Source organism: Eleutherodactylus coqui, chromosome 2 (assembly GCF_035609145.1).
Source record: "Eleutherodactylus coqui strain aEleCoq1 chromosome 2, aEleCoq1.hap1, whole genome shotgun sequence".
Taxonomy (NCBI): Eukaryota; Metazoa; Chordata; class Amphibia; order Anura; family Eleutherodactylidae; genus Eleutherodactylus; species Eleutherodactylus coqui.
Window position 1 is genome coordinate 9,330,624 of NC_089838.1, and position 27,583 is coordinate 9,358,206.

The 27,583-nt window shown below is 44.1% G+C and overlaps 1 protein-coding gene across 1 annotated transcript; it reads left to right on the forward strand.

Moving 5' to 3' along the window:
• The first annotated feature begins 227 nt into the window (after positions 1-227).
• Positions 228-4,287, forward strand: LOC136611051 (E3 ubiquitin/ISG15 ligase TRIM25-like). Its single transcript, XM_066590302.1, has 2 exons — positions 228-1,164; positions 1,213-4,287. The coding sequence occupies exons 1-2, from the start codon at positions 228-230 to the stop codon at positions 1,935-1,937; spliced, it is 1,662 nt and encodes a 553-aa protein (XP_066446399.1). The 3' UTR covers positions 1,938-4,287.
• The last annotated feature ends 23,296 nt before the right edge of the window (positions 4,288-27,583 follow it).

Sequence of the window (27,583 nt, forward strand, 5' to 3'; positions counted from 1 at the left end):
GACATTCCCCAAAAATAAGACCCGATGCCTGTTTTGTGACAAAAATTTATATAAGACAGGGTCTTATTTTCAGGAAAACATGGTATCATTATGACAACTGTCCATTAACAGGTTAATAGTGATCTTGTGCCGTGCAGCCCCGCCCTGTAGTCAACAGAAGAAAACTTGCTCATAGGTCTATGAGGGTCAGGAAGTAGTAGTTTCGTTTCTCTCTTCCTCTGTCAGCCATGGCGTCTGCTGCTGTGAGAGACGAGCTGCTCTGCTCCATCTGTCTGAGCACTTATACAGATCCTGTAATGCTGAGATGTGGACACAACTTCTGCCGGGTCTGTATTCATCGTGTGCTGGATACACAGGACGAGGCTGGAGTTTATTCCTGTCCTGAATGCAGAGAGGAGTCTCAGGAGCGGCCGGCATTGATGAGATGCTTAGCTCTGTGTAACATCGTGGAGAACTTCCTGACTACTCCTCCGACACAAACGGAAGCCGGGATCTTCTGCACTTACTGTGTGGACTCTCCTGTACCGGCCGCTAAATCCTGTCTGCTGTGTGAAGCTTCTCTGTGCGAGAAACACCTGAGAGTTCACAGCAAGTCAGCAGAACACGTCTTATGTGAGCCCAGCGCCAACCTGGAGGACAGGAAATGTTCTGTCCATAAGAAGATCCTAGAATATTACTGCACTGAGGACGCCGCTTGTATCTGTGTGTCCTGCAGTTTGGCCGGAGAACATCGGGGTCATCGGGTGGAGATGCTGGACGAGGCCTCTGAGAAGAAGAAGGAGAGACTGAGAAATGTTCTCCAGAAACTGATCACAAGGAGGGAGGAGACTGAGGAAAGAGTCCGGAGTCTGGAGGAGTGCAAGAGAAAAGCTCAAGAAAAAGCATCTGGAGAAGCTGAGAGAGTCACTGCCCTGTGTAGAGACATCAGGAGACGGCTGGACGATGTGGAGAAGAGGGTCCTGAGCGAGATCTCCAGGCAGGAGAAGGAAGAGTCATTCTCACTGTCTGCTCTGATGAAGAAGCTGGAAATACAGAAGGACGAGCTGTCCAGGAAGATGAGACACATGGAGGAGCTGTGTAACATGACTGATCCACTGACTGTCTTACAGGAACCAGACACCGGGGACTTGTATGATCCTGAGGACACAGGGGGACATGATGGAGGTGATGGGGACACGGGGGGACATGATGGAGGTAATGGGGACATGGGAGGACATGATGGAGGTGATGGGGACACGGGGGGACATGATGGAGGTGATGGGGACACGCGGGGACATGGTGAACCGCTTCATGATGTAGATGGTCCGGATGTGGCTGTGATCTCAGACACATTTCACACATTATGTGACATAGTAACAGATATAATGAGGGGGATCTATGTGGAGGGTCCTGCAGACATATTACTGGATGAAAACACAGCTGGTAATAATATCCATATATCAGATGACCTGAAAACGGCAACCGGGACACAAGAGAACCAGAACCGTCCAGAAACAGCAGAGAGATTCCAGCATAATCAGGTGATGAGCAGGAGGGGATTCTCCTCAGGACGACATTACTGGGATGTGGAGATCAGTGGATCAGTGAGGTGGAGGGTGGGGATGTGTTACCCCAGTATAGACAGGAGGGGGCAGCAGTCATACATTGGAGATAATAACAAGTCCTGGGGTTTGAGGAGGTTTAATAATCAGTATTTAGTGAGACATGATAGTAAAGTGATTCCGTTACCTCACATTATATCCAGTAATAGAGTCAGGATCTGCCTGGATTATGGGGCCGGGCGGCTGTCCTTTTATGCGCTGTGTGACCCCATCAGACACTTACACACCTTCACTGCCTCCTTCACCGAGCCGCTTCATGCTGTATTACGTGTGAATGCCGGTTTAATAACGATATTGGGAGAAGCAACAACTGGGAGAAACCATAATAGAAACTGACCAGAGACAGGACTGAAAGACAAACTGATTGGTAGATCAGACAGCCAATGGGATGAATGAGGTGGGGCTGCAGGTGATTATAACCAAAGCCAGGCCCACTTGACCATTTTCCCGGAGTAGGGGTCTGCGTATCCCTGCGTATTGTCATGTTCTTACACGGTTATGCCTGCACATGTACACGTATTTTACTCACGCTGTCCTGCGCCGGCTGGCTGGTTTCTTCTTTTTTTCACTTTCCTTCTCCTGTCTCCTGGCAACATAAAACCGCCATACATATGTAATGTGATTGTGTAAGCGCTGTGTTGTGAACGCACCCATAGAGAACAATAGGGCTGTTATGTGCATTATATGCGGTAAAATAGAACATGCTGCGCTCTTTATTACGCACATAACATACGCAATAAAATACAGGCAAGCGTGAGCGGAACAGTGAGAGCAATGTCCTTTCATTGACACCTTTTGCGCGTATTATATGCGTGCGCTGTTAGTGCGATGGAATGCTACAGCTATATTCTTGTGCTCCGAATCCAACGGGGTTCAGTTCGAGCTGCTTGAAGGATCATAGACTCGGTCACACAGCATTCTGCGTAATCAGCTGATTCTCCCTTTATTAGAAAAAAATAGAAATATTTATACGTTTTTTTTAGACTCAGACATTGAAAACGAGCCGAACAACAGCCCTTATTTATAGAGAGCGAAGGGCAGGATGGCGCAGGAGAGACCATTGGGACTTCTCTCACAGTACATTGTGTGTGTTATACCCAATGCACATATGTTGGTGCCCGGCCTATCTGACCGCTGTCCTTATGACTAGATCACATGTGGGGGATCCGCTGTGATTGTATTCTGGGTGTGATCCCTGTGCCTCCTTATGGATAATCCTCCGTGTGTCATTGCTGTTTATCCCAATGATGTCTGATCTACTACATCACATGAACCAGCACTCCCATTTTACCAGGATTGTCCCCCAAAAGAGAGCGCTAAGTGGGTGAAGTCCATGAAAATCTGCATAAAGGTGGCATCCTGGTATGTTTGTGGGGTTCCCGGGTAGATCAGGTCGGATTTAGGACTGGGTTCACACGGACTGAAATCTCGCGGAATGACCGCACGGAAATACTGCGAGATTTCTGCGAGAGAAATGCAGCTTCAAAACTCATGGCCTTTCGTCGCGGGTTTAGGAGCGGCTTCACCGCCTGCATTCCGCTGCGTCCATCTCCCCATAGAGAGGAGAGGATCCACTGCGGAAGCGGGGAAATAATTGATATGCCACGTCTTTGAGTTCCGTGTGGCTTGTCAATCTCAGTGCGGCTCGGTCGCAGCGTATGGATGAGATTTTTGTAAATCTCCTGCCCTTTGCCGGCTAATCCCAGGATTAAAGTCGCAGGCGGAATTTCTGTGCAGAAAGTCTGCACGGAACGTTAGTGGCAATTCCGCCCCGTGTGAACGCAGCCTAAGTGTTGTGAATGACGCTTCATTAGGGTTAAATACAAATAACGCTCCACATACACGGAGATCGCTGTGCGCAGCTCGTCCGTGGAGCCGTCCTACGGATGAGCGTGTGTAGAGCGCCGGACACTTCCTGTGTAGCACCCGGCCCTGGGATCTTGTCTTATGGACACATCAGATGTATTTGTTATGGTGACATTCTACCCAAAGGGGAACGCTGAAGTCACGCGGATGATTTACCGCAGTCTTACTGCTTATCACATGTAGCGTCTTGTGACTGTGGACCCCGATCCCTACTGAATTACATCATCCCAGATGTTCGCAGCCGCCTTTATAGGGACCCGTCACCAGCTGTCAGCTCCATAAACTACATTATTGGGCTCAAAGGTGAGAGAACGGGGAGTCCGGGGAGCGGTGTACAATACTCACCGGGTGCCCCGCTCCAGCGCTGCGTCCCCGCACACACATAGTGTGACTTTACAGCCGACTCCGTGCTCACGCTCTCCCAGAGCGCAGAGCGGGCTGCAAAGAGTTACGGCTGACACCCACTGGCTCTTTCTTTTTAACGCTGTGATATCGCTGCGTTTTTTTCAATGGGACAGAAGCGCAAACTTGCGATTTTAACATTAGAAAGTTCCATTGAAAAAAATGTAGCGATATCGCAGCACTAAAACCCCACTAGTGGTAGAAGCCCTGAGGGCGCTTTCACACGACAGTTTTTATGTTCAGTTTTTTGTGAGCCACAACAAGGAGCGGGTCCAAAATATGGAAGGACGGCACCTCTCCCCATTATACTGGCTCTCCACTCCGGGTTTTGGCTCACAAAAAGCTGAACATAAAAACTGTCATGTGATCGCGCCTTACTGTGTGCGCACCGACTTCACGGAGACACAGCGCCGGAACGAGGCACCCGGTGAGTGTCAAACACAACCTTCCGGACTCCCCGTTCTCTCACCTTCGAGCCCCGTTATGTAGTTTATAAGGCTGACAGGTGGTGACTGGTTCCCTTTAACCCGACTGTGGGGGAAGATCAAGAAAGCCAGAATATTACCGCAGATCCATCCCGTTTAGAACGCTGCCGGCCCGTCATACCAGGAGACTTAGTGTAACTGTATTTTCTAGCGATCGGTGGGGATCTCAGCAGTTGTATCTCCAGCAATCCAAACTTTTGACATGTCCTTATGTAAGGTGACCAGATTTTTCCAGGGTCAAAGCGGGACAGGGGTGTGGCCAGGGGCGGGGCTTATCACAACGTATGATTTTACCTCCATCGTTATAAAATGTACAGGGCGGTTCAAAAAAAGAGACAGGGAGCAAAGTCCGCAGCATTTCTGCACCAAAAAACAGTCAGAGTCTGTACCATTTGTGTGGATTTTGACTGGAAATCAGACGCGTATCCGCAGCTGATGTCACACTATTTGTGACTCCCCCTCACTTCCTCCGAAGGCTTCCCACTCTCAGCGCTCCCTGGCTTCCGGTTCCCAGCGGACCTGTGGTGCCGCACCTCACCAGGCTGCCGGGAATCGGAAGCTAGGGAGCGCTGACAGTGGGAAGCCTACGTAGGAGGTGAGGGGGAGTGCCGCTGCGTATCTCCAGCTGATTTCTGGTCAAAATCTGTACCAATGGTACAGACTCTGGCCTCGGTCAGAAAGGCGTTTTTTCGCGCAATTTGCGAATCGCATAACGGATGCGCATCTGCAAATCTCGTGACCGGGGCCGACAATTCGCTGAAAAATCTGTACCTAGCAGCGTTTTCAGCGAAACGGGCCCAATCAAAGGAGCACTGTCCGCTGTTCGCCCATTGAATTCAATGGAGCCGGCAATATAGCTGGCTCCATTGAAGGCAATGGGCTGCCGGCGAGCGCGGGATGAATTTTCGGGAAGGGCTTAAAAATATAAGCCCTTCCCTGAAAACCATCCTGAAATGTATAAAATAAAAAAAAATGTATACTCACCTTTTTTCTGCAGCCGGAGTTCAGCCACGGCCGGCCGGCAGTTCTCCTGAACTGCTCTGTGTAGTATTCAGCAGGCGGGGATTTGAAATCCCCGCCTGCTGAATGGGCTGCCTCTGATTGGTCACAGCCCTCACCAATCAGAGGCAGCACTCACTCACCTATTTACTATTATCTAAATATTTTTTGATATTAGGACAATAAATATATTACTAATCAGAATGTCAGTAAATAGAACCCATTCTGTGAATTACCCGTAATCTGGTGTCTGATAATCCAGAGATTCTGATAATCCGGCCCTTGTTTCCAGCACAGAACCAGAAGACGGAGCATTATGTGACAGCAGCAGATTATGTATGAGCATTTCATCTTCCTTCAGCTTCTCTGCCAGAAAGTTTTATAAAGTTTTTTGCCAGTTCAGTAACTCAGAACATCTGATAATCCGGCATCAGAGCCTGTTAATGCCGGACTAAGGAAATGTAATTCTATATATTACTTTAATCTTCAGCAGTTTGGGTTTTAGGTTAATTTCCGCTTGTTTCTTGCTTACTATTGTTATAATGACCCAATCACATGAAATGCGCCTTGTTTTTTCCCCACTTTGCATTATTTTGGGGTCACCAGATCTGTGTAGGTAGCTGCTGGTCATTGTAAGGGTTAATAAAGATGTATCTGCATATAACTGATGGGCGCCTGTGTCTTTACTTTAGTTTTTACCTCCCTGTCACATTTAGTATTTCCTTCTTCCCCCGCTCTGACTTTATATGGTGGTCCGGTGACCCCCCAGCCTTGCTGAGGCATCTTGAGTTCATTGATGGATGTTCATGCAGTTCTCACCTCAGGAATGGCGCCCCACTGAGCATGTTTTGGTAAACACATAGGGGGGTATTTACAGAAGCTTTTACACCAGAATTATGGCATAAGGCCTCCTTCACACAGGCGGGTTTGCATCGCGGAATCCGGAGTGGGATTCCAGCCCATAGCATGCTATGGCAATCCGCGATTTCCTGCCCATGAGCGGAAATCGATTTTCTACTCAGGGGTGAAAAAAATTGTAGCATGCTGCGATTCTGTGCGGGATATGCATGTTTGGCTTCCGTTGAAGGCAATGCAAGCGGTCTGTCCCGCGGCACTCCACAGTGAGCCCTGCAGAAGTATCGAGGGATACGCTTCACTGCAGAGCTCTGGCGGCTTCTGCGCATGTAGGACGGAGCGCCACCCGGCACATCCGCAGCGCTGTACAGAAGCCACCAGACAAGAACGCAGGGGTCACCAGCCGGGTGCCAAGCCGAACTCTACTGGGGAAAATCTGTGTGAAGGTGGCCTAAATAAATGTAAATTTTTGTGCAAGTCACAAAAAGACTTGCACAGCATCCTTGCAAAAACACACATATATAGCATGATCACATGACATACAACAAGATACATTTTTCAGACATAACACAGACATTAACCCATTCAGTGCTGCAGATGTGCAATACACATCAAATTAACACACATAGAAGACACTAACAAGGCAAAAGCATTCATACTTATGGAGGGGCCCCGCTAGCTCTGGGCCCCTACAATAGCGCTACAGAATACGTTAGTGCTATACAAATAACAAGTCTCTTCCCCTAGTAATGATGGATGATGAGGAAGTAGTATGCAATCTAGTACTAATGATGAGGATGTAGTATATAATATAGTAGTAATGATGGATGATGAGGATGTAGTATATAATATAGTAGTAATAATGGATGATGAGGATGTAGTATGCAATATAGTACTAATGGTGACTGTTGGAGACATAACATTTAACCCCTTCCAATCCACTGTCTGATGTCTGAAGACATTCTGATTGAAGGCTCTACAGCTCCAATGTCGGAAGACGTCCGGCAGGGTTTTCTTACTGTATACTAGTGGCTGCTCTGTTGTCGGGGGCCTCTCCGGCATATCAAAACCCGCAGTATTGTCTCTAGCCAGCAGATGGCGCTATTGTATAATGGCAGAAAGAGAAAAACACCTAGAAAACCAGGAACCCAAATTTGGATTGCAAAGGGTTAATATAGCAGTGAGGATGAGGAGGGGAGCTGAAAGTACTCTGTTTGGGGAGTTCTCCATCATTTTGGCCGCTCAAGGGCTCTACAAGTGGGCAATGGGGCCTAAAACCTCCAGGCAAAATTTCTGTTCTGAAAGCCACCGGCTGCTCCTTTCGGTTTGGGCCCCGTTGTGCATACAGATATAGGATTAGGGCCACAGCGGGTATGTTTCTGAACTCAGGACAAACAGGGGGATCCATTTTGGGGTACAAATCTTCTTTTTCATGTTCACTATAGAGAAAAAACAGTCTTTAAAATGACATATTTGCAAAAATATGACATTTTATTTTTTCTACATGTTATTGTTTCCTACAGCTGACACCCACGGGCAATAGCATATCATATCTTGAGTTTACTCTCAGCCACAATTACTTTTTGTTTGACACCAAGTACTTTCACCAGCTCAGGGGTACAGCGATGGGGAGGCCCTGTGCCCCATCATATGCCAACCTGTACCTGGGCTGGTGGGAGGAAAGGTTTGTCTACAGTAACACCATGTGGTCTGACAACATTATCTTATGGCTTCCATATATCGACGACATCTTCTTTTTCTGGAAAGGCACATCATCCTCCTTTAAGAACTTCGTGGACTCATTGAATCAAAATACTCCTAATCTCCATCCAACGTATGAGATTAATTCCACGGCCTTACCCTGCCTGGATCTACTGATCAAGAAAGACGAGGATGGTATGATCTCTTCGACTTTATATAACAACAGCCACCAACAGTCTGCTCGGTGGGAAGAGCCGTCACCCCTTCCCACTCAAGAAGGGAATCCCAAAAGGGCAACTTTTATGTCTGAGACGGAATTGCTCTGATGACTCTTCCTTCATGATGGAAAGTGAGAAACTCTCCACACGTTTCCAGGATGGACAGCCCCCGAAGAGGCTGTTCATAGAGCATTTAGACATGCTGTTCACAAAACCGTACTCCCCTCCTGACACCACGGGAACGCCCGACTGACCAATACACTCGAGTTATAGGGACTTACCATACAGCCTCAAAGGAAGTACGCAATATCCGGAATCATTATTGGGATATCCTAAAAAGCGACGCTGACCTTGGAGAGTCTACATCACCTACGCCTCTGATCACCTTTCGTCGCGGCCATAACCTTAAAGATCACCTGGTTAAGAGTCATCTTCACTCCGATGATGCATAAAAGACGTGGCTCCGGTCTAATAAACCCTGTGGTACCTTTCCCTGTCACGGGGGTCTAGCATGGCCGCTTATTTTAAAGGGCAATTCGTTCTACCAGCAAAACATATCTATGCCGTGACTTGATTAACTGCAGGACGTCGTATACATGGCCACCTGCCCTGCCCTAAAAATGACATAGGGAAAACTATACAGCAATTTGGCCGCAGGATCCTAGGCCATGTTGGCAACATCCACCGTCATGAATCCCCACCACTAGCCGACCACGTCTGGGCAATGCATAATGGAGACGCTCAGTCTATCAAATTTCAAGGAATTGAATTATCGAAACCGTATGGCGGCAGAGGTGATCCTGACGAGCGCTTACTCCAGAAAGAGGATTTACCGCATCAATACTCTCAATCCAGTCGGGCTAAATGGAAATTTATGTTTTAATTGTTTTCTGTGACTTTATTTCCTGGGAGATTCCACATGTTTGGGACAAACACATTTCCCTCCCTGATATACCGTTCCTGGCAAAACTGCCGTTTACTCTATCATGAGTCTTATCTTGTGTACAATAACATGTATCTTCAGTCTTTAAACGACTTGCAGCCATTAACTCTTTGCAATCCAATTTTGGATTCAGGGTTTCCTAGGGGGTTTTCTCTTTCTGCCATTATACAATGGCACCATCTGCTGGCTAGAGCCAGTACTGCGGTATGGGACATGCTGGAGCGGTCCCCCGACAACAGAGCGGCTAGTAATATACAGTAACAATACCCTGCCAGACGTCTTCCGACATCGGAGCTGTACAGCCTTCAATCAGAATGTCTTCAGACATCAGACAGTGGATTGGAAAGGGTTAATACTTACCCCTTTGTGTCCAGACTGTATGTCTGCTTCATTAAAAAGCCTCTTAAGGATTTTAGAGCCTAATTCTATATTTGTTTGATTCTAAACTTCCTTCCTAGACTTCTCTCTATCACGTTGTCGGCTTGTCTGATCTTATATTAAGTCCTAGTATGTTCCCTTCACCATCACCATCATCAGCACCATCGCTGTGTAATACGCCCTAATTATGCTATACGTCTAAACGATAACGAAATCAAGGATGCAGCATTCCTTATTCCATACCGTTTATTCATGCGGAGGCGTTGATCTTATATGTTAAGCAGTAGTTCTGCTACTAACAGGTCCGTCCGCAGCGATACATCCTCATCAGCGCACCACTTACCTCCAGCATTGCTTCATCTATCAGAATGGGCTCTTTTATTGGCCTCCCAGACACGCTAAACGCTTAAACTCTGAATGATAAAGAAATGACGGATGCGGCCTTCCTTACGGTGTCATCGTTATTTCTGCGGATCATGTATGTTAAGCAGTAGTTCTGCTATTAGGAGGTCCGTCGGCAGCGATACATCCTCATCACTACTTAAGTTCAGCATCGTTTAATTCAATCGGAATGGGCTCCTATATCGACATCGGAGATTTTATGAATGAATGGCGCCGTCTCCATACCGCTACGTCATTCCGCAAGGCCGAACGTGACGGACATCACGTGATAGACGCAGTGATGTCATCACGCTGCGCACGCATGCGCACTCCGCCCATAACATCCCGGTGAATGGGGAACATACTATGGCCGCTTGAGAGCGATCGTAGCTAGCGGCCAGCAATCAAATGTGAGACGGAGGTTACCTACAATGTCCCAAATATACTTATCTGTTTTCTGTGTATCTCATGGGACTGGTGGCTTTCCCAAGAGGCAATTTTAGGGTAAGGTATCCGGCCCCTCCCCTTATTCATTAAGAGTTTGTAATCCATTGGAGGATCTATAGGTCTCCTCCCCAAGAGGAGGGCTTAGGCCGGGTATATCAGGGATTAAGGCTGAGACAACAATCATAGCCTGGGGTTCACCATCAGGGCCACAGGCCCGATTTCTCTATCCAGGGGCGTAACTAAAGGCTCTGGGGCCCTGATGCAAAAGGTGATCTGGGGCCTCCCCTCTATCTGTACTCGTACCCATACCTAAACCATGCTGCACAGAGGCGTAACTTGAAGCTTCTGGGCCCCAATGCAAAACCTATAACAAGGCCCCCAACTATAATGCATTATTCATAGTAATGGGCTCTCTATATGTAGAAGAGAGGCCTTATGGGCCCCCTAAGGCTCCTGGGCCCGGGTGCAACCGCATCCCCTGCACCCACTATAGTTACGCCCATGTCTCTATCTACATGTTTGTTATATGATGGTACTCTGGCTAGTTGCCATCAGGGTTATAGATACAGGGCAATCAGGCCAGCGTGTAAAAGACTTTGTGCTAGTCTATCTTGGAAGGGGAGAATATAGGGTTATTAGACCAGTGTCTAAGACTAATATAGCAGACACCTCCTTAATAAGCTATCCGCTGATGTGCATGCATACCAGGCATCTTGATGTGCTTTACCTTAGCCTGATTCCTCATAGTGGGGTTGAGCCAAAAACCGGGCCTCGTTTCTCCTCCCCCCCCCCCCCTGATTTCCTTTTTAAATAGAAACTCTTTTATATGAGTTATTCTATTTCTATGACCAATGTATCCATACTGGTCATTATTACACCTTGTAAAGATAGTGCCATCACCTTGTATGCAGCGCAAACATCTGCCATGCTATGACAAGGGGGAGTTGTAGAGAACATTTCAGCATACCGCAGTTCTGATATAAAGTCAGTATTTTGGAGCTCCTGATGAACTGCTCCTCACGGAGTGGGGAAACGCGTCGAGCCTTCGTTTTGCTGAACTTTTGACTAGATCTTATTCTCTTTTCTTACACACTGTGAATTACGCAGTCATACACCCATCTTCATATAAAGATCGATACATTACTGTTATTTGGGTAATATAAATCCATCTATCGCTTGTATTATCCAATAAGTGTTTCGGATGTCACCAATATACACTAAATGGGGTACTGTCTAGGTGACGTTGAGCTGTGTGGTCTGTGAAGTGCCCCTCGGTGATTGCGAAAAATCCAAGGAACTTTATACAATGAGCTGAGACACTGCAGGAGAGACTGTTGGGTCTTGTTTACCGGGGAGATTCGTTATTGTCTTTGTGTTTGTACTGTTTGTGGACCAAAAGTGTCTTGAGACACAAGAAAAATGTATTCAATAAAAAAGATTTAAATCAACAAATGGAGTACTGCTAGGGAAAAGTGCTATGTATCTAATTCTCATCTATGTGATACTAACTGTAGCTGAGATACTGTTGTGGCTTGTCAGTCGCGACAACGACGTGGCATGGTGGCCTCAACACAGATTGTTAAGCAGGTCAAGGGTCAGTGCACAATGTGCACAGTCTAGGGTCTGCCTTTGCTGCATGGATGCATGCTAGATTAGTCATGCCTGGGAGTAGGGTGGAGGTATGGTTTTCTATTCACTCTGTCAGTTTTCAGGTGCAGAGTGGCTATATATTCTCACCCCTCCTGGTGATCAGTGCTGCTTATTCCGTTGCATAGTACAGATCTTGGAGTTTGGAGCTGTGGTGTGCTGAGTGGTTTTTTATTTGCAGATAAGTAGCTGCGGGTTCCGTTTCAGTTAAAGTGTAGCTTTTCATTTCTATTTTGCTTTGCTGTTCAGTTCATCTCTCCAGGGGTCCCTTCAGGGACAGCCAGGGCCCAGGATGAAGACCATTGGGCCGTCTCTATTGAGATGAATACTCCGCTTCTAGGCAGGGACCCTTCACCTCCTCTGCTTTTGTGTGATTTAGTTTAAAATTGTATATTCGGCCAAAGTTCTTAAATTCTTGCAGAATGTAAGGAATTGAGTTTTGGGGTTCTGTGAGAAAAAACAACATGTCATCTGCGTAGGAGGCTGATTTGTGTTCCCTACAACCCCATTTCATGCCTGCAATTTTATCATTTTGTCTAATTTTTTCCAGAAAGGTCTCCATAGTAAGAACAAATAATAGAGGGGATAGGGGGCACCCTTGCCTGGTGCCGTTGCTAATATGGACTGTAGGGGAGAATTCCGAGTTTATTTTAATTTTAGCGGAGGGAAGGGAGTACAGCGCCATAATCTTATCTATGAATAGTTCTGGGAAGCCAAATTTTTGAAGTGACATTCTAAGAAATAACCAATCAACCCTATCAAAGGCCTTCTCGGCATCGGTGGTGAGCAGGGCTAATGGGGATTTGCTGTGGTGGGCTTGGTGTATCAGATTTAGTAGTTTTGTGGTATTATCCTTTGCCTCCCTATTTGGTATAAAGCCCACTTGTTCGGGACTGATTAAACAAGGCAGTATTAATTTTATTCTGTTGGCTAGGATTTTAGCATATAGCTTGACATCGTTATTAATTAAAGATATGGGTCTATAGCTGCTGCATAAAGTAGCATCTTTTCCTTCTTTGGGGATTAAGGTTATGTGTGCTGTCAATGCTTCTTTTTGGAATGGATTTTCAGTGCTAATGAAGTTGAAATAATGTACCAAATGTGGTGTGAGAGTTTTTTTGAAGGTTTTAAAGTAAAGGGACCCGAAACCATCGGGACCTGGGCTTTTCCCATTTGGGGCGGACTGGATACTTTCCTCCACTTCTTGGGGAGAGATCGGTTCAAGGAGAGATTGTAGTTGACTTGTGGGTACGTTAGTAAGGTTAACCGAGTCCAGAAAATCACGGATCTTTTGATGTTTAACGGTTATTGACTCCTTGGGATTTCGAATATTATATAGATCAGTGTAGAATGCATGAAAAATATTGGAGATATCTGCAGTTTTGTAATGCATTTTATCATATTTATCTTTTATTTTAGGAATGAATGCCTTAGCATTCTGAGTTTTAATTTGGGCTGCGAGCTTTTTACCACATTTGTCAGCGAAGGCATAGTGTTTATATTTTGCAAAGAAGAGGTATTTTTCAAATTTTTGGTTAAGGAGCTCTTTTAGTTTAATACGCAAGTTAAACAGGTGTTTTTCATGTTGGAGTGAGAACGTTTTCTTGTTACATGATTCTATGTTTTTAATCTGCTCAATGAGAGAGGAAGTCTCTCTCTTTTTTTCTTTCTTCTTTCTAGCACCCTGTTTAATAAATAAACCTCTTATTACAGCCTTGTGGGCCTCTCAAAGAATCGCAGGGTTATATGGCTCCAGAGCCTTCTCCCTGAAATAATGTTGTAGGCCTTTTTGTATATATTCGACATCCTCTTTGTTATTCAACAGGTTGTCATTTAATAGCCAATTGGTTGCAGATCTCCTCCTGGGGGACAAAGCCATGTTCATGAAAATAGGGGCATGATCTGAGTAGAGGATAGGATCATAGAATGTTTTGATGATTGAATCTAGTAAAGAATGCATTTTTAATTGTAATACTGGTCAAGCTATTGTATGCCTGAACGTATTAATAAAAGATCAAAAAGCACCATCTAAAATTGTGAAGAAATCACAAACACATTATTGGCCTAGCCATTGTATGATTGACGAAATCAACAAAAGACTAAAAAGTACCATCAAAAGTGCAAAATCATCAAGTTTTTCGCTTGAATTGAATGAGTAAGGAGCCCTGATACTATACAGGTTCGGCTCCTTTCATTCAAGTACAAGCAGAGTCGCCCACTATATATCCTAAACGGGCGTCTACTTGAAATTCCCTCTCCGTGACAAAAAAAACCCTTGGGAAACATTGAGCAATCTGGCAGATGAGAAGCCATAATAACTATCTATGACTCATGTTTTCCTAAAAGGTGTGACTATCCTCACGTATCTAGTGAACTTTTTGTTACACCCCTATATACGGTTTAATCCTATAGTGTGGGATGCTTATCAGTGTCATCTAATAATACAAACAGGCACTGGGTGGACTGATCTACAGTGCTCCACTAATAAATTAATAACGGGGAAGGATACATAGCAAGTTAATGACATCCTGAGTTCTGAGTTTATGAACAATTTTAGACCTATTAGCCTACCACATTGCTTTATCTCCCCTTTTTGCTTATCAAGAAGAGGCAAAAAGTATAGGCAGCAAGTGGTAGTAAGTCTCTCTTTTTGAGACTTGTACACCTCTAAAAAACTTGGAGGTCTATGCGTAGTGCCCTATTTGTGCTTTACGTTTTTTTTTTTTTAAATTACTTAATAAAAAGATTTGTTTTTATAAATTCTTGTCTAAACTGTGAAAGGTAGCAAAGAATGCGTGACAAAAAAATAGTTTATTCTTGAGTATTTTTTGTGGACTGGGGAATAAAAAGAGAAATCTTTTGTATCTGGGTTAAGAACCCTCCATGGGTCCACCAGGTGGAGATCCGCTAACAGATTCTTAATTTTTTTTAGTTTGAGAAATAAAAATTAGGGAGAGCGCCATTGCTCCAGGAGAGTGCAGAAAAAAAACTTTTTTATGAACTACTGTACAGATTTTACTCACCAGGTGCCAGGCGGAGCAACAAAAAGAACAAATTCCTTGTGTTCCGCCAGCACCAAATAATCCACGTTCACCTTTCAAGGTTTCTTGGCTGGAGGGTCTGTGGTTTAATCCAGGATAGCTTACGGTGAAAAGAAATCGCTAGATTCCACTATGCTATACTGGAGAGCAGCAGCTAGAAAAGTACCCCATGATTCACAAAGGAAAGGGGATAAGAATGAGAACAAACAAAAAACAGAAAAAAACTCTTCTTTAAGCTGCGCTACACCATCAGCCCTGGGGACATGATAGGGAATAAGCCTCTAACACCGTGATAAATAGCAGGCTAAATTTATTGTTCCCTCAAAGTACAAACAAATGTTTAAAAGCAACGCGTTTCAACGTCTCCTGACGTCTTTATCAAGCTTACAAACACAATGTTCAGTCATACACATATAAATATACATCCTATACCTTAATCAAGTGTCTCCATGGATTACAGCTGTAGCCCTTCCTGGCTCCATATTGAACGCCGGTAAAGCACGTGTGGGGAGGGAGCAGAATCCCGTCGAACTGCCGACGTCATCTGACAGGTGCCGGGAGGTGTATGCCTACCACCTGGGGACCACACCACGTCGCTGCTGACGCTGTAGGGGGCGTGGTTTACCGGGGCTCGTCACTACTGACGCTGTAGGGGGCGTGGTTTACCGGGGCTCGTCACTACTGACGCTGTAGGGGGCGTGGTTTACCGGGGCTCATCACTGCTGACGCTGTAGGGGGCGTGGTTTCTCGGGGCTCGTTCCGTCCCCTTTCCAAACCTCCTCCACTAAGCCAGACAGTTGTCCTCCACACAGGCAGCCAGGTCACGTTAAGCTGCCTGTATTGGGTGGCAGATCGTAAGAGGTACGTGCACTACACCAGGAGGTGTAGTGCTTCGTACCTCATCGATACTAGCGCTAGGGGGGGCGTGGTTTCCTGGGATGCACCGCATCCCTATAGGGGGCGTGGTTTACCGGGGCTGGTCACTGCTGACGCTATAGGGGGCGTGGTTTCCCGGGGCTCATTCCGTCCCCTTTCCAAACCCCCTCCACTAAGCCAGACAGTTGTCCTCCACACAGGCAGCCAGGTCACGTTAAGCTGCCTGTATTGGGTGGCAGATCGTAGGGGGTACGTGCACTACACCAGGAGGTGTAGTGCTCCGTACCTCATCGATACTAGCACTGGGGGGGGCGTGGTTTCCTGAGAAGCACCGCATCTCTATAGGACTGTCTGCATCAAGTGACAGCTCCCAAGAGGTCCGTGCACTCAACCAAAGGTGTAATGCTATGTACCTCATTACTACTAACGTTGCAGGGGATGTGGTTTCCAGAGATATATCACATCCCCATATCATCCCTCCTACATTGTAAGGGGTGTCAGTATAGGTACAGATGGAGCCCCAATCGCCATGCTATATTCCGCATTAGGGGAACATCATCCCTCCTACTTACAAATTCAAACAGGATCAATAGGACCCATGGTTTCAATAAATACATATATAACAACAATCTATGAATAATCAATATAAAATTAATAAATCCCAATATTATAATAAACTTTCCAAGGAATATATATCATAAATAATGCATAAATACATCATAAAAGTACATAGTCATACTAACCACCTCAAAAACACCTTATCACTCAAAATGTATAAAATCAATAAAAAACTCATCTAACAATCATAAATATAAAATTAAGTAATCTTTTCTAGAGTTTCGTTCAGCCCATTGGGAAATAAAGAGTTCATCCGAAAAATCCAGAACATTTCGCGCTGGCGTAATTGAGAAAAGGATCTAGAAGGAATAGTTTCTAATGGCGTGACGATCAATTGAGTGGGGTCCTGGTTATGTGCTTCTTTAAAGTGTCGTGAAACGCTATGTTTCGTAAACCCCGATGTAATATTAAATCGGTGTTGGTTTATTCTTATCCTCAAATTTTTTGTTGTTCGACCAATATATTTGAGTCTGCAGGGGCACTCTAGTAGATAAATAACCCATGCAGAATCACAACTTAAGCGTTGTTTCAATTGTACCGGTTTACTCTCATGTCCTGTAAGGATTTCTCTTCTTCCATCCGAGATAGCGGCACAACATTTACACCGGTTTTTTAGGCATCTAAATACCCCTACATTGTGTTCACCCAGTCTATCTTGAATTTTTCTTTTATTATTCATGATCTTTTTCAATGGGTCAGATGGTGCTATAATATTCTGGAGAGTTCTATTTTTGCGATAAATAATTTTAGGTCCCTCAGGTAATTCTTTTGACAAAAATGGGTCCTGTTTTAATAAGTCCCAATTTTTCTTCATTATTTTCTCTATTGTTTTGTGTTGCGTATTATATTTTGTCAAAAATAAAAGTCTTTTATCGAACTCATTATTCTCCATTTTTTTCTTCACTTTTTCCAGGGGTGGTCTTTGTTCTATCAATACTTTCTTATATGCATCATTGATTAGACTTCTGGGGTAACCTTTCTCTATGAACCTTGTTTTTATTGTTTCCGCCTGATCTTTAAAAATCTCAATTGATGAAGAATTTCTTCTAAGACGCTTCAATTGGCCGTAAGGAATGTTTGTTCGCCAACACTTCTTGTGGCAACTCTTAAAACTCAGATAGCTGTTGCAATCGGTCTTTTTAAAATGGGTTCTTGTTTTAATTTCCCCCTTATCAATAAAAATCACTAAATCCAAAAAAACTATTTCCGTAGAGTGTATATTGCTAGTGAATTCAAGTTGACAATCGTTCTTATTAATACCGCCAATAAAACCTTCCAAGTCTTCCAAACCCCCGTCCCAAACCATAATGATGTCATCAATAAAACGTTTAAAAAATACTACCCGACTGTCGTTAAAATGACTCCTCTCAAACGCACCCATAAATAAATTCGCGTAACTGGGCGCGAAACGCGTCCCCATGGCCGTTCCGTTCATCTGTTGGTAAAAATGGCCATTAAAAGAAAAATAATTATTATTTAGAATAAAACCTATAGCCTCCAATAAAAATTTCTTTTGGGACTCCGGCATCAAGGGATCGTCTCCAAGGAAAGATTGTATCGCCAGAAGGCCTTGATGATGTTGGATGTTCGAATAAAGGGATGTAACATCCAGTGTACACCATGTGTATGACTCTTTCCATGATAATTGTTCAAGCAAGGAAAGTACATGTCCAGAGTCTTTGATGTGGGAGGGAAGGGAAACTACAAATTTTTGTAGATGTAAATCAATGTAGTGTGACAATGCGCTAGTGATGGAGTTTATCCCCGCTATAATTGGGCGGCCTGGGGGCCGTGTTATGTCTTTATGTACCTTAGGGAGAAAGTAAAAAAACGGAACTTCTGGTTTCTTGATACATATAAAATCTCTCTCCTTTTTCCCCAGGCAGTTATTCATTAAGGCTTCATCCACCAGGTTGATTAATTTGGTCGAAATTATGTCTGTTGGGTCGAACCTTAATTTCTTATAGTATTTCTGGTCACTTAATATCCTATCCGATTCCCATAAATAGTACTCCAGATCCATAATGACCACCCCTCCCCCTTTATCGGCCTTCTTGATTACAATATCATTCCTTGAGGCTAGATTTTTTAAGAGGTGGAGTTGTTCCCGGGTCAGATTATCTGGGACATCTAAACTCTTATTACACATTACGGAAAAGTCTTGAATTACATTATGGTAAAATGTTTCTATAAAATTCCCACGACTCTCCACTGGGTTAAATTTGCTAATAGGTTTAAGGTTAGTAAAAATAGGATCCTCTAAACAAAATAATTCACCTGTTTGTTGATTAGAATTATCATTCTTTAATTTTTGCATGGCAAAATGTCGACAGACGGTGAGTTTCTTAATATATTGATTGAGGTCCACGAATAAATCGAACAAGTTGGCTCTCGCTGATGGACTAAAAGAAAGACCTTCCGCCAAAATTTCGGCTTCTTTTCTCCGTAAAATATATTTCGAGATATTAAAAATCCCCATCTCACGCGCCTCATTAGTCCCAATTACTCTGGTGTGGGGATTGCTCTCGATTTTTTTGATGTTTCTCTGTATCCCAGACCTCCTTCCGCCCCTTTTGCCTCGACGTCTTGGAAATTCCTTTTTCTTTGTTTGGTTTGTGTTGAGGGTAATAGGGGTTGGTAAAATTGAAAGATCTTTTTGGATTTTACCCCGGATATTGCTCTGGAGTTTACCGCCCGGGGAGTTGTGGGCTCCAGAACCGGAAAAAGGGCCTCAGTACTACAAATCCCTTTTAGAGGACTGTATTTAACTGTATGTTGTGTCGATAACCCGTTTACAATCTGAGAATTTAAATCTATAAAATTCGGGGGTGAGTCGGCTAATGGTGAACATAGAAGTCTCTTCTCAACTTCCGGTATTGAAACTTCGATACCAGATTCTATTCCAGGATTCTCCATATTTACAACATCCCTTCCATTCTTTCTCACAACCAATGGAGTCAAAGGTACTGTTTCACATGTTGGTACAATACTCTTCCTCATCACCAACGTAGGGGGGGTTAAGTCAATTAATAGGGGGGTCATTTTCTTAATCAGACCTATCTCTGGTACTTCTGGGACACTTGATAGTCTCGAGATCCTACTAACTTGTGTAGATTTGTTAGTTTTAGACAACGTCGATGTCTCCTCACCTCTAGGATCCAATCTGTTAGTCTTGGATTGGTTTATAGGAGGATTAATTTTTTTCTTTATCGCGGGGGGCTCTAGTGGGGACAATACTGGGGGGGTCCTATTGCTATTCACACCAACCCCTCTCGTATACATATTCCCTTGATTTTCTGTTTTCTTCTTGGGGTCTCTACTTTTACCCTTATTATTATCTATACTCCTTATTGAGTCATTACGCCATCGAGATTGGTTTGTGAAAACACTGGTTTTCCCCAACCATGTTCCACTATGCCCATTCTCACCATGTGTATAGTTGTTTCTTTTCCATACATTAGTATTGTTCTTATTTCTAGAGTTCCACCCCGCAGATCTATTCCCCCCTCCCATAAAATTATGGGTCTTCGTTCTATTAAAGGGTCGTTCAAATTTATCGGGCCTCTCTCTCCCTCTCTTAGCCACTTTTTTATATTCCCAGGGGAAATAATTCTCCTGAGAATAGTCCATAGCATCCCTTTTAAGTTTATCGAATTTCCTAGAAAATGTACTGATTTCGAGGTTATTGATAAAGGCTAAAGCAAATAAAAAGTCCTCTTTTTTACAAAAGTCCGCCAAAAATGTCACTCTCTGCAATGCAGAAACCATCAAAGTCTCTCTTTTCATTAATATTTTATTCAAGATCAAATTTGTAAACGTAGTCAGCATTAAACGCCATTCTCCGGCAAATGTCGAGTCACCCACGAAGGCCGGGCCAATATTGATCCTCAAACCACGTGGGACCAATTTGTTCTCAATATAAATATTCAAAGTCAGCCAGTCCATCGCGTGTCTCCACAATGTCAACAGACTTTCTTTCAGATCATATTTTAATAAACCTCGAAGCTGGGGTTGTTCCTCTGGAAAAACACCCCACTCAGAGTTACCTGTGAAGCCTTGGGAAATAGAAGAAAGCTGTAATGACTCTAGTCCATCCGCATATCTCCTTAAGGATTTTACGAACCGGGATGGTAGAAGTATCCATTCCTTCTTTAACTCCTCCATGGTACTCAGTCGCTCAATCCCACAAAAAGACGAACCAGGATCCAGACGGATACCGTATCAAATAGAAATAAAAATTAGGGAGAGCGCCATTGCTCCAGGAGAGTGCAGAAAAAAAACTTTTTTATGAACTACTGTACAGATTTTACTCACCAGGTGCCAGGCGGAGCAACAAAAAGAACAAATTCCTTGTGTTCCGCCAGCACCAAATAATCCACGTTCACCTTTCAAGGTTTCTTGGCTGGAGGGTCTGTGGTTTAATCCAGGATAGCTTACGGTGAAAAGAAATCGCTAGATTCCACTATGCTATACTGGAGAGCAGCAGCTAGAAAAGTACCCCATGATTCACAAAGGAAAGGGGATAAGAATGAGAACAAACAAAAAACAGAAAAAAACTCTTCTTTAAGCTGCGCTACACCATCAGCCCTGGGGACATGATAGGGAATAAGCCTCTAACACCGTGATAAATAGCAGGCTAAATTTATTGTTCCCTCAAAGTACAAACAAATGTTTAAAAGCAACGCGTTTCAACGTCTCCTGACGTCTTTATCAAGCTTACAAACACAATGTTCAGTCATACACATATAAATATACATCCTATACCTTAATCAAGTGTCTCCATGGATTACAGCTGTAGCCCTTCCTGGCTCCATATTGAACGCCGGTAAAGCACGTGTGGGGAGGGAGCAGAATCCCGTCGAACTGCCGACGTCATCTGACAGGTGCCGGGAGGTGTATGCCTACCACCTGGGGACCGCACCACGTCGCTGCTGACGCTGTAGGGGGCGTGGTTTACCGGGGCTCGTCACTACTGACGCTGTAGGGGGCGTGGTTTACCGGGGCTCATCACTGCTGACGCTGTAGGGGGCGTGGTTTCTCGGGGCTCGTTCCGTCCCCTTTCCAAACCTCCTCCACTAAGCCAGACAGTTGTCCTCCACACAGGCAGCCAGGTCACGTTAAGCTGCCTGTATTGGGTGGCAGATCGTAAGAGGTACGTGCACTACACCAGGAGGTGTAGTGCTTCGTACCTCATCGATACTAGCGCTAGGGGGGGCGTGGTTTCCTGGGATGCACCGCATCCCTATAGGGGGCGTGGTTTACCGGGGCTGGTCACTGCTGACGCTATAGGGGGCGTGGTTTCCCGGGGCTCATTCCGTCCCCTTTCCAAACCCCCTCCACTAAGCCAGACAGTTGTCCTCCACACAGGCAGCCAGGTCACGTTAAGCTGCCTGTATTGGGTGGCAGATCGTAGGGGGTACGTGCACTACACCAGGAGGTGTAGTGCTCCGTACCTCATCGATACTAGCACTGGGGGGGGCGTGGTTTCCTGAGAAGCACCGCATCTCTATAGGACTGTCTGCATCAAGTGACAGCTCCCAAGAGGTCCGTGCACTCAACCAAAGGTGTAATGCTATGTACCTCATTACTACTAACGTTGCAGGGGATGTGGTTTCCAGAGATATATCACATCCCCATATCATCCCTCCTACATTGTAAGGGGTGTCAGTATAGGTACAGATGGAGCCCCAATCGCCATGCTATATTCCGCATTAGGGGAACATCATCCCTCCTACTTACAAATTCAAACAGGATCAATAGGACCCATGGTTTCAATAAATACATATATCTTAAAAAATCTAGCCTCAAGGAATGATATTGTAATCAAGAAGGCCGATAAAGGGGGAGGGGTGGTCATTATGGATCTGGAGTACTATTTATGGGAATCGGATAGGATATTAAGTGACCAGAAATACTATAAGAAATTAAGGTTCGACCCAACAGACATAATTTCGACCAAATTAATCAACCTGGTGGATGAAGCCTTAATGAATAACTGCCTGGGGAAAAAGGAGAGAGATTTTATATGTATCAAGAAACCAGAAGTTCCGTTTTTTTACTTTCTCCCTAAGGTACATAAAGACATAACACGGCCCCCAGGCCGCCCAATTATAGCGGGGATAAACTCCATCACTAGCGCATTGTCACACTACATTGATTTACATCTACAAAAATTTGTAGTTTCCCTTCCCTCCCACATCAAAGACTCTGGACATGTACTTTCCTTGCTTGAACAATTATCATGGAAAGAGTCATACACATGGTGTACACTGGATGTTACATCCCTTTATTCGAACATCCAACATCATCAAGGCCTTCTGGCGATACAATCTTTCCTTGGAGACGATCCCTTGATGCCGGAGTCCCAAAAGAAATTTTTATTGGAGGCTATAGGTTTTATTCTAAATAATAATTATTTTTCTTTTAATGGCCATTTTTACCAACAGATGAACGGAACGGCCATGGGGACGCGTTTCGCGCCCAGTTACGCGAATTTATTTATGGGTGCGTTTGAGAGGAGTCATTTTAACGACAGTCGGGTAGTATTTTTTAAACGTTTTATTGATGACATCATTATGGTTTGGGACGGGGGTTTGGAAGACTTGGAAGGTTTTATTGGCGGTATTAATAAGAACGATTGTCAACTTGAATTCACTAGCAATATACACTCTACGGAAATAGTTTTTTTGGATTTAGTGATTTTTATTGATAAGGGGGAAATTAAAACAAGAACCCATTTTAAAAAGACCGATTGCAACAGCTATCTGAGTTTTAAGAGTTGCCACAAGAAGTGTTGGCGAACAAACATTCCTTACGGCCAATTGAAGCGTCTTAGAAGAAATTCTTCATCAATTGAGATTTTTAAAGATCAGGCGGAAACAATAAAAACAAGGTTCATAGAGAAAGGTTACCCCAGAAGTCTAATCAATGATGCATATAAGAAAGTATTGATAGAACAAAGACCACCCCTGGAAAAAGTGAAGAAAAAAATGGAGAATAATGAGTTCGATAAAAGACTTTTATTTTTGACAAAATATAATACGCAACACAAAACAATAGAGAAAATAATGAAGAAAAATTGGGACTTATTAAAACAGGACCCATTTTTGTCAAAAGAATTACCTGAGGGACCTAAAATTATTTATCGCAAAAATAGAACTCTCCAGAATATTATAGCACCATCTGACCCATTGAAAAAGATCATGAATAATAAAAGAAAAATTCAAGATAGACTGGGTGAACACAATGTAGGGGTATTTAGATGCCTAAAAAACCGGTGTAAATGTTGTGCCGCTATCTCGGATGGAAGAAGAGAAATCCTTACAGGACATGAGAGTAAACCGGTACAATTGAAACAACGCTTAAGTTGTGATTCTGCATGGGTTATTTATCTACTAGAGTGCCCCTGCAGACTCAAATATATTGGTCGAACAACAAAAAATTTGAGGATAAGAATAAACCAACACCGATTTAATATTACATCGGGGTTTACGAAACATAGCGTTTCACGACACTTTAAAGAAGCACATAACCAGGACCCCACTCAATTGATCGTCACGCCATTAGAAACTATTCCTTCTAGATCCTTTTCTCAATTACGCCAGCGCGAAATGTTCTGGATTTTTCGGATGAACTCTTTATTTCCCAATGGGCTGAACGAAACTCTAGAAAAGATTACTTAATTTTATATTTATGATTGTTAGATGAGTTTTTTATTGATTTTATACATTTTGAGTGATAAGGTGTTTTTGAGGTGGTTAGTATGACTATGTACTTTTATGATGTATTTATGCATTATTTATGATATATATTCCTTGGAAAGTTTATTATAATATTGGGATTTATTAATTTTATATTGATTATTCATAGATTGTTGTTATATATGTATTTATTGAAACCATGGGTCCTATTGATCCTGTTTGAATTTGTAAGTAGGAGGGATGATGTTCCCCTAATGCGGAATATAGCATGGCGATTGGGGCTCCATCTGTACCTATACTGACACCCCTTACAATGTAGGAGGGATGATATGGGGATGTGATATATCTCTGGAAACCACATCCCCTGCAACGTTAGTAGTAATGAGGTACATAGCATTACACCTTTGGTTGAGTGCACGGACCTCTTGGGAGCTGTCACTTGATGCAGACAGTCCTATAGAGATGCGGTGCTTCTCAGGAAACCACGCCCCCCCCAGTGCTAGTATCGATGAGGTACGGAGCACTACACCTCCTGGTGTAGTGCACGTACCCCCTACGATCTGCCACCCAATACAGGCAGCTTAACGTGACCTGGCTGCCTGTGTGGAGGACAACTGTCTGGCTTAGTGGAGGGGGTTTGGAAAGGGGACGGAATGAGCCCCGGGAAACCACGCCCCCTATAGCGTCAGCAGTGACCAGCCCCGGTAAACCACGCCCCCTATAGGGATGCGGTGCATCCCAGGAAACCACGCCCCCCCTAGCGCTAGTATCGATGAGGTACGAAGCACTACACCTCCTGGTGTAGTGCACGTACCTCTTACGATCTGCCACCCAATACAGGCAGCTTAACGTGACCTGGCTGCCTGTGTGGAGGACAACTGTCTGGCTTAGTGGAGGAGGTTTGGAAAGGGGACGGAACGAGCCCCGAGAAACCACGCCCCCTACAGCGTCAGCAGTGATGAGCCCCGGTAAACCACGCCCCCTACAGCGTCAGTAGTGACGAGCCCCGGTAAACCACGCCCCCTACAGCGTCAGCAGCGACGTGGTGCGGTCCCCAGGTGGTAGGCATACACCTCCCGGCACCTGTCAGATGACGTCGGCAGTTCGACGGGATTCTGCTCCCTCCCCACACGTGCTTTACCGGCGTTCAATATGGAGCCAGGAAGGGCTACAGCTGTAATCCATGGAGACACTTGATTAAGGTATAGGATGTATATTTATATGTGTATGACTGAACATTGTGTTTGTAAGCTTGATAAAGACGTCAGGAGACGTTGAAACGCGTTGCTTTTAAACATTTGTTTGTACTTTGAGGGAACAATAAATTTAGCCTGCTATTTATCACGGTGTTAGAGGCTTATTCCCTATCATGTCCCCAGGGCTGATGGTGTAGCGCAGCTTAAAGAAGAGTTTTTTTCTGTTTTTTGTTTGTTTTAGTTTGAGAAAAGAGACCGCCGAGGAGCCATTAGAAGTGTCTAAGGTAGGATTAAGCGGAACATTAAAGTCACCGCCAAGGATAAGATCACCCTCTGAGAATTCTTGTAATATATTAGCGACTTTAGTGAAGAAGGCATCTTGATAGGAATTGGGGGCATACACATTAGCTAATGTAATCGTTCTGTCACCAATTGTACCCTTGATCATGATGTACCTGCCCTCGGGATCAGTTAAGGTATTTAACAATTGAAATTGAACCTTTTTATGTAGAACTATAGCTACACCTCTATGCTTTTTTAAAGGCGTTGAGGCGTTAAACCATTTAGTGAAAACTTTGTTTTTGGTAACAGGGGTGTAGTTTTTTTTAAAATGCGTTTCTTGAAAGAAAGCAATGTCCACACCATGTTTCTCTAAATAATGCAAAATTTGGGACCTTTTTTGTGGGACACTAATACCCTTTACATTGAATGAGGCTAGGTGTAAATCAGCCATTACTGTAGCTATGGGATGTACCTTTTGAGTTGACAATATCAGCCGAACTGTCAGAAAAATACAGAACATAAAAGAAGGGAAACACAAAACTTATATAACTGGCCTGTGATTGGCCAACATTGAACAAAAACATTATGACCTTTTGCTGCTGGACCAGATTATAGGGAGTCCTATCTGGAACCAGATTATCAAGCAGGAATTAGGAAGTTGCGGGGACTTGGTGAGGCTCAGGAGATCCATGACTCCCAGCGTAGTCTGTTATCTGTAGGGAAATGTTAGATAAAAGCAGAAACAGATATACTATGCAGTGGAAGAACAAAACACTGAGATAGAGAACAAGTGGCATTGCCAAATAGTGCCACTTAGGTAAAAGGTATAGCATTCAAGCATTATAATATATGAATTAACGTTCAAACATTATCATTCATTAGGGTGCCCTCTTCCAGGTGATTTGTAAGGGTCCGAGTCGTGAGTTCGGGACTTCTTAACTTTACGTGGTGTTACCGACGACCAGGTCTCACATCTGGGAAGAGGTGGTATATTCAGAATGTCTTCAGCTGTGGTCCAATCGGGAATTTGGATATGACCGAGATCTAATTTTGGCAGGACCAGAGGAAGATCTTGAGGTGTTCTAATAGTCCAGGTTCTGCTGTGCCCGGATATAGCTAAGCCAAAAGGAAACAACCATTTGTAGGGTATGGCTTTTTCCCTCAGAGCTTTAGTCAAGGGCTGGAGTTGCCTTCTTAAATCCAGGGTTAGTTTGGATAGGTCTTGGAAGATTAAGATCTCTTTATCGGCATATTCTATCTTTTTAGCCAGTCTGGCTTTGTACAGATTCTCCTCCTTGACCTTGAAGCTTTGAAGGCAGCACAATATATCTCTCGGTTTGTCCGCGTTTATTGATCTGGGTCTAAAGACTCGATGCGCCCTTTCAAGGCCCAGATCATGGTCGTCGGATTTACCCAAGAGCTCATTAAAAATGGCAGCTAGAGTCGCTGGTATTTCTTTATCTAGGACAGATTTAGGGATTCCTCTGATTCGGATGTTTCTCCTTGAACGGTTTTCAAGGTCACCAATTTGCAGCTTTTTGAAAATAGGCTTCTTTATGTTTATCAATGAGGATCTCTGTTACTCTCTCAGAGTGGCTGACCACCTGAGTATAAGTGTCCTCCAAAGATTGTACTCTTGTGTATATTTGCTGTACATCCTTCCTCATCTCCGATATCTCCTCTTTGATTGTCTGGGTAAATTCTTTAAATAAGTCTCTGATGCAGTCCTTAGTTGGTAAGGCTTTGATGTAATCTCCTAATTCTGAGACCCCTGAGCTTGCGCACCCTCTTCAAGGTCGCTATCTGAGTCCGAGATTAAGGGTTGAGCAAGTAGGGATGAGGATTTGACTTCCTCCACAGTGTTCTTTGTTCTCATCAGTCTTGAAATCTCTGGCGAGGTTTCTTTGAGGATTTTTTCACTTTCCAGGTATTTGTTGGGAGTTTTAG

Excerpts from the sequence above, each read along its gene's own strand:
- LOC136611051 (XM_066590302.1), top strand. The coding sequence starts at position 228 with ATGGCGTCTGCTGCTGTGAGAGACGAGCTGCTCTGCTCCATCTGTCTG. Across the intron at positions 1,165-1,212 it reads CACAGGGGGACATGATGGAG|GACATGATGGAGGTGATGGG; the intron begins GTGATGGGGACA and ends GGGACATGGGAG.